At 39.4% G+C, this 15,110-nt stretch overlaps 1 protein-coding gene across 2 annotated transcripts in view; it reads right to left on the bottom strand.

The window, feature by feature from the left end:
* rreb1a (ras responsive element binding protein 1a) overlaps positions 1-15,110 on the bottom strand; it is a 55,808-nt gene that overhangs the window by 14,576 nt on the left and 26,122 nt on the right. For both annotated transcript variants that reach the window (XM_066682800.1, XM_066682799.1), the window contains 4 exons: positions 7,806-7,925; positions 7,277-7,494; positions 1,511-1,600; positions 1,255-1,418 (listed from right to left, as the gene is read on the bottom strand). In XM_066682800.1, the coding sequence (XP_066538897.1) occupies positions 1,255-1,418; positions 1,511-1,600; positions 7,277-7,494; positions 7,806-7,923 (590 nt within the window). In that variant the 5' untranslated portion in view covers positions 7,924-7,925. The remainder of the gene's footprint in view (positions 1-1,254; positions 1,419-1,510; positions 1,601-7,276; positions 7,495-7,805; positions 7,926-15,110) is intronic.

The raw sequence follows: 15,110 nt of genomic DNA, 5'->3' as shown, positions 1-15,110 counted from the left end.
TTGTTAGGAAGCTAAACATGAGGCAGAATGCCACAGGTGTCTGGATGCTCCTGCTGTACTCACATCTCTCTCTTTCTCTCTCTCTCTCTGTCAAACACACATAAACAAACTCCTACTTAACCAATTACAGATGAGTCACCTGTACAAATATTCATACACACTGCTCAGACTTGTGTGTGCTTGGCTGTGTCCCCAACCGCCAAAAAACACATAATTGCCTCAGTGGCTCCCATCAATATAGGAAAGCTATTTTTATGGAAATACTGAGGAGACAAGAGGGCTTCTTAACAACCATGACCAAAATGCTTTGGTGCCACCTAGAATTGGACCAGTCTCTGAGACCGAGAATGGTGCAGAAGATATTGTATAGGTATACCACTCCACCAAATAAATTAAACCAATACATTAAAATTACATTAAATACTTATTACTTAGGCTGAAGGAGTTATTGGTTTATATTGAAATAACACTTTGGAATACAATATTTATATATCACTTAGAGGATATGCAATTTCCATTGTGTCCATTCATTCTGTGGAACCGTATGAAGCTCTGCATTGGTATGTTTGAGGGGAAAAAAATGACTCATGACTCTTGTTTTTACGTGGCTGACGTTTAACTTCTCTGTAAGATTTATTCACTGTGTGAAATGCCACAGAAACTCATTTGTAGGTTGAGTTATTTAGTTTTGTATCACTTTTGGTCTGTGGTTACTTTCATGCAGTTAGCGGTCTCTTGAATTTGGCATTAGATCCATCTTAAGTAATACGAAAAACAGCCAATATAAGTCAATATTACCCTCTTATGAAGCAGGAACAGAGCAATATCCTCATCTTTTCTCATGCTTTTCAACATTTGCAGGTCTCTCTGGGATATAAAAAACTCCAGATGCCAAAAGAAAGTCCAGCATATTGGTTCAAGACCCTTTGGTTGTATTAAACTAATTTTTTTTTATTATTATTATTATTATTATTTTTTTTTTTACTGTTTACTGACTCTTGGGCTTCGGAAACACATTAGACCAGTTTCAGTATGCAAACAGACTGGAGAGCTAGCAAAATGTAAGGATACATCCTGAACATCGCCATTAAATATCAACTAAAATAGTTTTTAACCTCACACTGGCATTCTAGCCCTATTCAATGTTTAAATCCCAAGCCTAAAAAGAGTTTTAAAAATGTGCTGTTAGGTATAATCTCAGTTGTAATATTGGTGAAAAAGAGGCACTAAGAGGCCTGTAAGAGGCAGTGCTACCTGTGCATGTTGCCGTTTGTGGTGAAGGTCTGACCACACACTTTACATTTGTATGGCCTTTCACCACTGTGCACCAGCATGTGGCGGTCCAGAGAACTGGCTGAGCTCAGGCACTTCCCACAGATACTGCAGGAGTGATCAGAAGTCCCAGTATCAGTGTTATGCTGGAGGAAAAAAAAACAAAGAAAGACAATATCATCACAACTGCAGATTTATGAGGCATCTTTAGTGTTGCTCAAAGCTGTGCATGTTATACCTGGCGAATGTGCATCGTAAGCTGGTGCTGGGTTTGACAGTTCTTGTCACACAGTGGACAGACGAGAGAAGAGCTGTTATCTTTGGCTTCCTACAACAGACAAAGACATTCATATGTTAAAAAAAAACAACTCATACTTCATATTATGACACACACAAACACGCGCGATTCCTAATGTTGTTTTAGATAACTATTTATCAGATCATCATATACAAATATTAATCGCCATTGAACATATGTTTAGATGAGACTGATTTTTAAAGCTAGTGTTTGACAGTGTCAGCATTTAAATCAATTCACTGTTCTATAATCCCAAGGAAAATGGCACTGAATCCTATTAGATTTACCTCCCCATTTGTACATTTCAATACATTTCAACATAATTTAATTAATACTTGTGAAATTAATTAAATGTATTTTACACACACATACAGATATATATGATGGGAATTTATTGTTCCAGTTCCTTACACTGGCCATGTTTCTTTTAGCACCTGAAAAAAAAAAAAAACACACCAGTGGCGAGTGTGGGTAAAGTCCCACCTGGTAGTATGGTCTAAGGACTTGTCTCCTGACCTTGAGTGATTTGTCGATGCTAACTACTGCATATGTAAGATACTGGGTTGAATAAATATTCCATTAAATAAATAAAGGGACATGATGCGACCATTTCCTATTTATTTCAGTTCAATTACACTGCTGCATCTTGTCCTGTAACTCAACATCGTGGTTGAGAGATCTCAGCGGTTTAGTTTCTAAAGAGAGGCACAGTCTAGACCTGCAAAATGAATCCAGATAATTTATTCATTAGTGTGGGCTTAGACCGAGTAAAAATCTGTCTGTGTCCAGTACACACCAAAACGGTCTTCAGATTTATTCTTCTGTTTCATTCAATTCTTGGAGAGAAGTCTATATTCTTTCAGACATTCATCCATCTGCATGTGAATGTGTGTGAGAGATGCATCCCCAAGGTAAGCAGTGAGTGAGAGGTTGTGTGTGTGTGTGTGTGCGCATGTGGGTGTGTTTCACCTTGAGTGGCAGATCAGTGTAACCCAACACGGAATGCTCCTTCCCACTGGTGTTGACAGTGGAGCAGATCATTAACGCAGAGGTTTTTGTGTAACACTGCCCAGCTCACACTGGAGGCCCACAAGGCCACATCCAGACTATGTCATGCCATCACACACAGCATCAAACACTATTTTATATGTGTACGGTGGTTTTCCAATCATAACAGATGTCCAAACTTTCCTCAGTAATCTTTATAATTAATTGGGTATTAAAATAAGCCTAAATGGCTTTATTAAACGTAATTGTATTGATTAATTAAATAAATAAATAAAAGTAATTTTGTGATGTATATTGTTATGGAGTTTGCAAAAAACACAACCACACAAATGCTGACAGGCAAGCAGCTGTTATTGTCTTGTTACGTGAAGATACGGCAAAGTGGGTTACACAGCTGCCCTCCACATGGTAGACTTGTGTTTGATTCCAAGCTTAGGCAGCAAAACCATGGTATATCACATTGACCTTGGAGAAGCTTCCAAACACTACATTAACCCACCTCTGGAACGCAATTCAACGTTTAAGTTGCTCTAGCTCATGCAAGCTCCAGAGCCTTCTATTCTCCAACTAAGATTTCAGTGCCCCGGATGGGCACAAGTCTGGTTAAAAAACAGTTTTAACATTGAGAAGTATTGACTTGGAAAATGCACTTTGCATCAAGTTAGTCTGTTTAAACTTAGGACAATTTACAGGTTAATCATTCTCAAAGAAAACGGGAAGTATAAGTCAGGATGTGATGGATGGATTCTTCTAAAAATGAGCCAGCATTGGGATACATCTGCAAAATACAACTTCAGGTGATGTAATACATTTGTATAACCAGTGTGTAGTAGGGCTCTGATCTTTTTCAGAGTGTATCATCAAAAACAGAGTTTTGAAGGGAAAGTACAACAAATGGAAACAGTTTAATTTGTGTGGTTTGGGTCCCGGCTTATAGTTTTGGAAAGTGGATATCTACAAAACCAATTCATGTACCACACACACAAAGCTCTAGGAAAAAAACATTTCCTTTTCACTAGCTGAAAACGTTCTGACAAGATGTATTTAGCATTAAAAGAAAAATACTAACACAATCATGTGTGTTACATAGGCTGTAAAACAAAACTAAAAATATACCTGCATACATCAGGGCCCAGCTCAGCTCTCAGATGAGGGTTTAAACATGTTCAGTCGTATTAAGTATGTTTTGTTGTTGTTCCTTATATCAGAACAGATGACCCCCCCCCCTTCTATTTCACTGACTCACTAGTACTGATGGTGAATGAAGACGTTTTAGAACCTCCAGTACAAAATTTTAACGTAATTTCCTGAATTCAGCTCCACTGCCATTATTTAAGCTGAAAATAACAGGTCAGCCGTCAGTGTCCATCTGTATTACACAGCAGCGTTGAGCAGAGTTCAAGAGCGTAGTGCTTTGCTTTATGTGGGGTTAATCCACCCAGTTACATAACTCTCCATAAGCCTCATCCATTTCCTCAAAAGAGGGAGCAGTCTGAGACAGCGGGACTTCTTTAGGAGAGCATTCACTTTCACAACATACTGTTGCTCAGTGTAGCACAAATAATCAATAAAGGTGAAGAGCACAAACATATTGCACTAATGTGCACCAGCAAGAAAAAGGTGGGTCATTTTTTTATCAACTCATCTGCTGATACACATACATATGTGTAAAAAAATAATAATTGTGCAACATCTTTTTGAAATTTTTAAAAAATATTATTTTAAAAATCCCTTCAAATTTACAATTGCTGGGGATTTTTTTTAATACAAAAAGTTATTTAAAAAAAAACACAGCACCTAGACGCTTCATTACAGACAGCATTTTTAGTCCATTCTAATTAACAATTCTCAAAGCAACTAAAGATTGACACATATCACTGCCACAACAACATGACATTTATATGGGTATGAATACAATCAAAGGAATAGAAAAGCGGAGGTTTTAGCATAAATATCATAAAATATAATGTGTTCCAAAATCTTCCAAATACTTTGCCACTTACACCCTAAAACAATTAATTTTTCAACTGGCACTTTTCCATATACATTATATTATATTATTTAAAATATAGTTATTTATCATTTTCTTTATTTGGCATCAATCCATAAGTCACAAGTTGCTCAAAAGGCGCAAAATCTGCATTATGCCCATTTCTGAAAACAGTAACACACTGATGGGGAAAGGATGACTGCAAATAAAAATCTGTTGATTTCAGTTTAAGGGCAGAAGCAGGCCAGGCGGTTTTGGAGGGCTCTGAACTGACACCTGTTAGTCCCCACACAGGCCTGAAGTGCACGCTCTAATCAGAGCCATGTGACGGCTAGCTGCGTGGACAAAAGGGGGATTGAGGGAAAGAGGACCATGTGTCATTCTGTTTCAACATAGGAGCCCACTCTGTGTGCATGGACATGCTCTCCATCACCTCGCCTCTCATACATCTGATACGCATACAGAAACAATTCTGATCATAACACAGACATATACATGTACACGCGGACACCTGCCACTGATCCAACACCAGGGCACCCCTCCTGTCGGCCTAATAAAACATGGCCTTTGGTTTAACAGTGTTCATATGCCACACATCAAATCTACGACTATTGCCAAGCTTCTATTCCAACAGTCATCTCATATATCTCTAGCTCTGTGGCACATTCAGCACACACAAGGCACCAGAACAACACTATCACCATCCTGTCATCTCCTCTGTAATGTACGCCTGGATGATGATGACTTTTCAACCTGGAGAAGGCACATATACTGTACACCCACACATGTAGATCAGCTGATTCTCAGCTGACTCTCAGCTAATGCGCAGTGGTATTCATATTTGAAATCCAATATCACGTTTACCCTAGATACTTTATGCGCCACCTTATAATTAGTGAATTCAGCTACTTGAAAGTGCACCCACTGTGAGCACACAAGTTCAGCTGCACACAAAGTTTGTACAATTTCTAAAACTCAGACACTCTGAAGCAGCTGCACATTAACTTGTTTTGAACAGAGGGGTAGAAAGGCCCAGACCACTGGGCTGTTGAGCAGTAAAATAAAAGTGACGAAGCAACACTCAGTACTACAACACTCAGGGATAATGTGAAATGGTGTTTGTGATCGAGAGCTATCATACCACAACAGTTCCTGACCTTTCTACTGTCCTTGTGCGTGAATATAATCAAATTCTTACAAACATTTCCTCCATTTAAAGTACAGATAAACACTGTAATAAACCCTCTAGACTGACAGGAAATGGCGTTGTCTATTAACTTATGGCCATATAATAGATTTGTCTTAAATTTGCCTTTAGATAAAAAAAATATATATATATCATAATAAATAAAAAAAATAAAAATAACACACATTAACCCTAATCTCTCCTATTCTGACTTAACAGCTCTTTATCAGTGACCTACATCCTCTTTGATAACTAAAGTTTAATATTTCATGTGCTCAAAGTCTGATAAACTCCTCTGCTTTGCTGCTGAAGTGGAGCGAATGTGAGTGGCAGTGGTGTGCCAGAGAGCATCTGTTGAGAGCATTGGACAGGGAGCTATGTGCAGGGGCAGCTGGAAACTTGCTGGCAGCCTGTGGTGTACATCAGTGCTTATTTTAAATGGACAAATGAGAGCATCTGTGAGAGTGAGTGTACAAAGCTTTTGCATGTGTCAGTGTGTGTGTGTGTGTGTGTGTGTGTGTGTGCGCCTGTGTGCTCACTCAGTAAATGTGGTCCCTCTGAGAGGGAGCCTTTCAAAACTTGTAAGCTGAGATCACAATTTCCATAGAGACACATGTATTCTACCATATAAAGTTATTTAATAACTTATGCAAATATTTATTGAAATGTTTTGGTGTTATTTTGTCACAAATTTGTTGTTGCCATTTGCCGTATTTGCTTTTCAAGTATGAGGCAAAAAAAAGTTCATTTTTGTATTTATTCACATAATAATGAATGATTTAATGCATAGCACATTCATTTGTGGATCTGGAAGGTCTTTCAACCAACAAAATGAAACTACTGCATATTTCATGATAAGTTCTGCTGTTGCTCAACATTTGAATTAAGTGCCTGTACTTGAGTTGTAAAACCTTCTCACAAGAGCATTTCCAATCACAGTGCTAGACTCGCCTTTATGTAAAAGTTGAGTTTAAATGGTGTAAATGAACACAACGGGTGACAAAACGTAAGACTACTGAGCAAAAATGGTAAAAAAAAAAAAAAAAAGTAAAAAATGACCAAATCCAAAAACCCTGCTGTTTGCTCAGGGTGTGGTGAACAGTTTCCTATCATAATTTGATAGATGGGCACTGGAACCAGAACAAGAAAGTGTATGAAAAGGTGCTGTGTTGTTGGATCCATGTGGTATTTTGACAAAAATCATCACACATGTTTCAGGCCCCAGGGAACTTACCTAACTTATGCATTGGTAAAATAGTACAATATGCCCCCTTTTAAAGTTATGATGAAAAGTATTTTCAGGATTCAAAGCTAGATAAAATGTAGAAAGAGCGTATTTAAAATAATTTTTAATGTTTTCTATTGGGCTATTAAATATTCAGTGTTTCCTTAATAACCAAATAGCAGTTGTCACTTTTAACCAGGAGAAAATGTACGATATCATGATGGCGTATGGAATAAAGGTTCTCAGAAATGTTTTGTGTGATCTGGGAGGGCACGGGTGTGTGTGTATGACACAAACCTGGTTCTTCCTGCCATTGCGGCTGGAGCTGGGACTCTTTATGCTGGTCTTCACAGGCGTGTTGGAGGCTCCGTCCACTCCTCCGTTCAGTTGAGCTGCTTTCATCACAGTGTTCATCATTGAGTTAATGGAGGACAGGTCCACGCCGTCTGCCCCATCCATCCCTTCCTGCGCTCTGATCTCCTCTGTCGTTCTCTCCTCTGATTTTCCCCGACTCTCTGAGAAGAACTCACATTATTAATTGAAGTAAAGTGTTTCTGAAACAAACATATACTAATGGATTTCTCTCAATTATTTCACAGACATGCCTCTTTGACAAGTAAGAGTTGGTGCAGTTTAGCTATTTTTTTGGTGTATTTGTTTATATTAAATAAGTTGCATAGTTTTAACCAATTAACATCCATTTAGAACTACATGCATTGCACCACCCAGTCTCAGCTACAGCTTTTGAGCAGACGTTCACCCTGGTCCCACTGAATCCTGAAGAGCAGCAGGAGGGTCTTTTTCAGCAAGGTGTGACTATTCTTACCAGTGTGTTTGTCTCGTGTTTGTGTAGGGGAAGTCTCTTCCTCCTGTTTGGTCTCCTTGCCCTCAACAGTGGACCCTAGTTTCTCTCCTGCTTTTTTGTCCTCAGCTGAACTCTCCATCACTGTAAGACATGAAAGAGGGATGGTCTGAATGAATGGTGCTTTGGCAACCATTGTAAGACTTAAGGATAATTCATTTTAAATTAAAATTACAATTTAACATAATGTAATTTCAAAACTTGACAAAATGTACACTATTCAACACCATCTGATCATATTCAAATAACGAAGAGCTTGTGAACTGGCAGTCTATCTCAATACGTTCACTATATAAAAGTATAAATGGATGTACTGGTGGTCTATCAGATCTATCAGAGAGGCCTCTGTCATGCTAAACCGTTCGGTCAAGAACTATTAAGACTGTATCAGAGCTGTGGACAGTGATTTAACAGAAGCCCGGTGAGTAAGGTAAAGGCCACAGGGTCTGACAGGGTCATTGTAGAGAGCAAAGTGTCCTCTACCTCTGAGAGACGTAGCACATAGCGCATAGCGCACACTGACATGGCTTTGGCACTGTGTGTGCTTTATGACTCCAGCACCTGTCCACACAACACAACACCGTGTGTGTGTGTGTGTCTGTCTGTTCACATTAGTACAAGCCCATGAGCACAGGATTGGTCAACTCCGCACCAATATGTATTCACTGTAGGATCAAAATGAGAGAAAGAAAAAGAGATGGGGTGATGGGGTGGTGGTGAGAGACACGGGGAGAAAGAGAGAGCCAACTGACTGAAAAAAGTGAGAAACATCCCTGCAAAGAAGAATAAAGTGAAGCAGGAAAATATGCAAGGATGAAAAGAGGAGAGAGAGAGAGAGAGAGAGAGAGAGAGAGAGAGAGAGAGAGATGTAGTAGCTAGCTTCTCCCTAAGCTAATTGCCATTTCCCGTTTAGAGCCCCACAGGAAGCTCTTCTCCGGTCCAGGCAACTTCCTCCTCCTCAGAGAGAGAGAGAGAGCAAGAGAGAGAGAGAGAGAGAGAGAGCTGGCTGAATCACTGCAGTGGGATGTACATGAAGCATTGACAACACCAACTGGAGAAACTTCATCAGCTGAATAGCTATACAAGGCCCAGAATGAAGGTCTTACAGCCTCACACTGCACACATCTTAACAGCTGGATTAACAACTGCCTCGGCTCTCTCAGCGCAGAAGACAAAAGGCAAGAACTATGAAATGTAACCTGCTGTGCACACTTCAAAATGTGCAGCAAACACAGAGGGGCCTCGAGGGGAAGAGAGAAACCAACATGTTTCTTCAGGAAAGAAGGGCGGGGGGAGAGAGGATGGCTGAGTGAGGGGAGAAAAAAAAGTGTCCAAATGTTCTTTTGACACAGATTTTAACCAAACCACTGCACAGATCATCCACAGCTGAAACCATTACAAGGACATTCCATTCTTATTTAAAATCCAGCTTTTTTTCAATGTAAACAAGTCATTTGAAGTGATTTGGTGTGAAATGATCCATTCAGGAGAAACGGTAGTGACAGGATGTCTGAAGCATCTAGAAGCTCTCTCACCTTACAGAGTAGAAAAACTCACTGCATATTCTTAAGATCGTAGACAAATGCTCACTCAAAGTGTATTAAAAGGGATTATGTCCCACGTCTGCTGCCCTATCTGTCTCTACTCTTCTGTGAATACTTTGCACTAGATCCTGGAACACTTGCGAGAATTTGATTGCACCCAGCCACTTAAGTTTGAGTGTTTTGAGCATCCTTAAGCTGTGATTAGACAAACAGATGCTGGGCCAGCGATTTTATGGCCTGTAAAATGAACAGCACCAGACGATGAGGAGAAGGGAAAGGGGGCAAAGAATAATGAGCAGGGGTAGAAAAAATGTATGAATTAGGAAAAAAAGTAAAAATAAATAAATAAATAACACCTCAGTTCTCTTAAAGGTAGAAAAGAAAGAATGAACAACAAAGATGACGGGAAAGGGGAGAAGAAAGATTGAGGTGTGTGGTGTAAACGAGCTGTGAGAGACAGGCAGAGAGTTTGGATTGCACAACGGTGGGGCAAGTTTAGAGCTGTGTGGTTGTGTGTGTGTGAGAGAGAGAGAGAGAGAGAGAGAGAGAGAGAGAGAGAGAGAGAGGCACTTGTTATAAGATTCTTGCTTCCTCGCTGGGAGAAAGTGCTAGGGTAAGGGGGGCTGCTGTTACTACATCTGTTCCCACCCATCACTCTCACTGAAACACACACACACACACACACACACACACACACACACACACACAGGTTCTTGCACATCCTTGCAAGAAAGAAAAAAAAAATCTTCTAGTGTGAGCAGGGTAGGGGATCGTACTGAGGTTGTGCATTGTGTAATATGGCTGTGTGTGTGTGTGTATTCTGCAGAGGCATTACAGAGTGGAAAAGTCCTCATGGAGTGCCAAACACACTGGAAAAGTGTGCCCCCCTTTTTCTCCCATACCTCCCTCCATTTGCTCTCTGTTGTGTCTTCCATTTCTTCTTCACTTCCTATTTTACATCCGTATTCAGATATTACTAAACCTGTCTTTCAACTGGAATATGATAATTGCCAGTGGGAAGCACGGTAAACTAAGCATAAAACAGTTCATCATTATTGGAGCAATATCAGCAGAAAATGCTGGCTCAGATATCAGAGAAAAAGATCTAATCCATTAACAAATTTATCATGAAATAACCCACAGTAAGGTTGTGCCATATTGTATCGCGTGCAATTTTTTTAAATGACCAAAAATAAATAAATAAAATCAGTATTGTGATAATTGTGATATTCTGACTTGTTTACGTAATGATGTCATGCAGTTACACGTAATATAGTATACATTCTTTTAGTGAAATTTGCTTAACAGAATCAAAGAATTTGCTCCAAAAGAAGAGTGACGTCAGTCGTGTGGAGGTGGTTTGGAAATAAATTATCAATATTCTCAATATATTTTTTACAATTTTTTTTTTAACAGTATTGTCAAGAAAATTGTTATCGTCAAAATACCCTGAAATATTGTGATATTTTAGGGCCATATCACCCACCCCTATCCCACAATTTGATTGTGTGAGGTCCTGTTGTTAGATGTCTATTTCACACCCATGGATAATAGAAGTTGTTGAAAATGTAATTTTTTGGGCTCCAACCAAAAAGGGCCAATTTTAAAATGTATTAAATAATTTACTGAATGCAAAGTTTATTAAAAAAAGAAGTGTCTAAAAATCTATTAACAGGCTGGGGTTTTCCAATACTTTTTATTTTTCTTTAGTTTACTACACCATTTAAAACCAACAGCTATTCTTCACATTGTGTTTATAGTTCATGATGAATGCACCAATAGAAATGCTCCAAATCTTTTTTTTTTATTTTGACTTCCACTGAAAGATTTTCCCCCTACTATAAAGTTACTATTCTGGAGACATATGTTTTCTTTGGAAGAAATGATATAATGATGTAAGGCTGGACGATATGTCCCAAATTAATATCACAATATATTTCTTAATTTTTGTTGATACTATATAATTCTGATATCAATTTGAAAAAAATAAAAGCCCCAGAAAAATACCAAGAACAAACAAGAAACATGACATCACCGTCAAACATAAACCTCTTAGTTTAAAAATATTGATACTGACAAAACCAGCTCCAACATTGAGTGCAATGGATTTAGAGCAGTGCCCTGTAATGAATGTTAGTCAGTGACAATAAATTCATATTGAAATATTGAAAATGGGTTTAAAAATCACATTGTTACTTAAACATTTTTATTGTGATATATATTGATATTTAATTACTATCCAGCCCTATGACAATGTCAATAATTGCAATAATTAAACTATCAAAGTACCCACTCAAAGGCTAGATCCAGTATTAGAAGATAGATTTAAACCACAATTTATCAGTGTGGTCATCACTCGCCATTACAATAGGATGTGGACTTGTAAATAGCTAAGCTTTTCTTATTGCTAAACATTATATGTTATATTTCAATGTGTCAAGCATTCCGAAGCACTACTGAGAATAGAACTGTTCTAAACCTGCGTGGCTAGTACACACAAGACCTTTAGACTGTCCTTCCAGAAAGTTCAGTGTAAGTTTTGAGCATGTCTTGAGCATGAAGGTGGGGGTGATGGAGGTGTGAGACCCCTGCAGTGTGTATGGGGTGCGAGACAGAGGGCTCATTCAGAGCCTCAGAAGTTTCCCGCAGTTCTGAGACTCCACTCACACACCTTACAGATCGTAGATGGGTTAAAGGTCATCTGATCTGTCTATATCACACAGACACACTGCAACCACTGAGACACACTAAAGATTGCATGATAACGTTTTTTTTTTTTGCTCTGATCCTAATATCTGCTGACAGATTCTGATCTGATAATTGTATTTTTGCATAATAACCTATGGATATGTTGTCGTTCTTCCACTTTTGGCTGCTCTCAACATGCCACTGGTTTAACTCAAGATGCCCTTCCCATTCTACCTGGCCCTATGAGCGCACTGGCCAATCAGTGGCAGGGGCCAGCACACACAAGGGAGGGCACACTGACCAAAGCGAGGGCCCCAGACCTGCAATGCACCAACACTACCTTAATGCCACAGTGCTGCCTCTTTTAGTCCTGGATCATTTGGTCATTCTGTAAATATATGCTTTAACTGCAACACTCAGCTAGTCACTCAGCTAGACACCATTAGTCATTTGGCACTCAGACTTATTACAGATGACATTTATAATACTCATCATTGTGAGCTTTACACTAAAGTCAGATAGTCCACTCGCTGTAAGGCAAGATAGACACTGGAATTTGCTTATTTACAAGGTTGTTTATATGGAACTGATAAAACATAGCTTACTTTTAATAAGGTTGCATCTTAAAGTAGTTCCAATAACTGGATTACATTGCATTGGCTATGTATAGAGCTATATTTTATTTAAAATGCAATGGATGACATCTAAAAAATTGCTGTAAATAGTATGTAAAATATTTGTATGAAAGAATTTGATTGGGTTTAATATAGCCAAATTCAAGGGTGGGCAATTAACCAAATATCATTTAAATTCAAATTCTAATCAACGCAAGCTTAACTTTATCAATTACTAGGGCTGTCCCTAATACGATTTTTTAGGGCTTCGGAGGGGACATTCTGTGAATATTCGGATGTTTAAGCTTCGTTCAAGACTTTTATGTTGACAAGGCTGAACACGTGGAGTGGAGGGTTCAATTACATTTCTTCTTTTAAGTCTGTTCAACATTTTTCATTGTTTTTGTTCATTCTGTTACTATGTCCCACAATGTGTTCATGTATTGTTCCATACGACTGCAGATGTAGCCATGTGAATTTTGCCCCATGCAACATAGAGGAGAACCTAAACACAGAGGAAAACCGAGCAACTCCAGCAGCTGTGTCTGTTATAATAAAACAGGCTCAGCAACCAAAAGTAATTCCAGTCTGTTTTAACACTTGAAAAACAAGCCCATCACCAAATATAGCACAAAAAAAAGACTGAGAAGCACCCATCAATATCAGAAGAAAAAAAAAATCCCAGCTTTACTTGAGCATATTTACAGTACAAGCCTTGTCACTGAGGGCAATAAATGTTCAAATAATCATGAAATTATTTTGTTGTCATATCACCCAGCACTAGCCAATACAGATCCATTACATTTTAGATCAAAACATCTCTATCACAAGGCATATTTGCTTCACTAATTTTACCATATAGGTAGCTGCAAGACTATTAAAACAGCCTAATACATGGGCTGCCTGTTCTCTGGATGTATATATTTGACTCTGCCACACTTAAAGCAACGCCTGGTTATTTTTTAGACTCGCCAAGATTCATTCCAAATCTAAATTTACCTATAAACAAGGGCAGACAGCCAAACTTTCAGCCCAGCATCAGCTTTACCACAGCTTTCCCTGGAGTACTTCGTCATACAGGGTTCTTTCCTAGCTGTAACCAGAGGTGTAACACATCAGTGTGAATGCAGCCATTCAACAATATCAATATGATAACATTAGAATATATTGCATTTCATTACAAAAACCAAAAATAATCTACAGCTATTGGTTAATGTTCAAAGTGACTGAAAACGTGTCACTGATGGAGCACATAAAGCTTGGTTAAATTGGGTGGGTGCATTGTGCTGGTCCTCAACTGAAGCATGGAATGCCTTTAGAGGGGAAAAACCTTTAAGAAAGTCTTGAGAAACTGAACCATCCTGCCTCTGAATGTCTCCATGTTGGAGCTGCAGTTAGCTCCACAGATATGGCTCACAGACAATGGATCGGAGCCAAACTGCCAAAAGTGACACATGCATTTCAAACCAAACAGGAGTTGGGACGACATGCATATATGTGTGTGTGTGTGTGTGGTTAAATTTGAGAAATTGAAGGATGAGAGAGGTAGACAAGTTCATCTTTAGGAGTAAAAAAAAAAGTGTGAGAGAGAGAGAGATGTCTAGGGGTGAGGGGCTTGAAAAGCAGGAGATCCGGTGACCATATGTTGGCTATTTATTACAGCCTCCTGTGTGTCTGCCCTGACACCACACTACACAAAAAGACACTGAAGAAAGCGAGAGACAGAAGGAGGGAGAGAGTGAGACAGAAAGGGGGGGGGCAAAGAGAAAAAGAAGAGATTGGAAGACAGGGAGAGAAAGAAGGAGGCAAAGAGGGAGAAGAATGAGAAGGCAGGGATAGGTAGAAAGATAGAGAGGGAGGAAAGGTAAGGGGAGAGTGAGGGGGAGCTGATGAGAGACAGAGTGAGAAGGAAAAAAAGTAGAGGAAGGAGGGGGGAGTGAGTCAAAGGCAGAGAGAAAGAGCGGGTAGTGGGAGGGCAGTTAGGAGCTGGAGGAAGAAGAACGGGGAGAGAGAGAGGAGAATACAAGGGGGGGGAGACAGAGAACCCCACTTGAACACACCCATGCAGGGCTGTGTCAGTAAGTCGTGGTCATTAGTGAAAAGAGAGTGGAGGAAAGAGTGAGTGTGTGTATGTGTATGTGTGTGTTTTAGAGATGGAGGAAGGAAGCAGCCCTCCCTCACTCACCCCCTCTCTTGCTTGCCCCCTCCCTCAGGAATACAGACAGAACAACCAAGCACAGCTCTAATTCTAACAACCAAGCACAGCGCCAGAACAGTTCACTTTTACAACAAACAAACGTAACCGCTTACAAAATGGAGTGTAAAATCCAGAACCATTCCAGTTACACCTCTCCTTTTAGTCTTTATCTTTCCCCTGCTTCTCTCTCACTCTCCCTCCCTCTCTCTCCTCCCCTCCTGAGTCA

Source organism: Hoplias malabaricus, chromosome 10 (genome assembly GCF_029633855.1).
Source record: "Hoplias malabaricus isolate fHopMal1 chromosome 10, fHopMal1.hap1, whole genome shotgun sequence".
NCBI lineage: Eukaryota > Metazoa > Chordata > Actinopteri > Characiformes > Erythrinidae > Hoplias > Hoplias malabaricus.
Note: the sequence above shows the minus strand (reverse complement) of the source record. Positions and strands in the feature narration are given on the sequence as shown.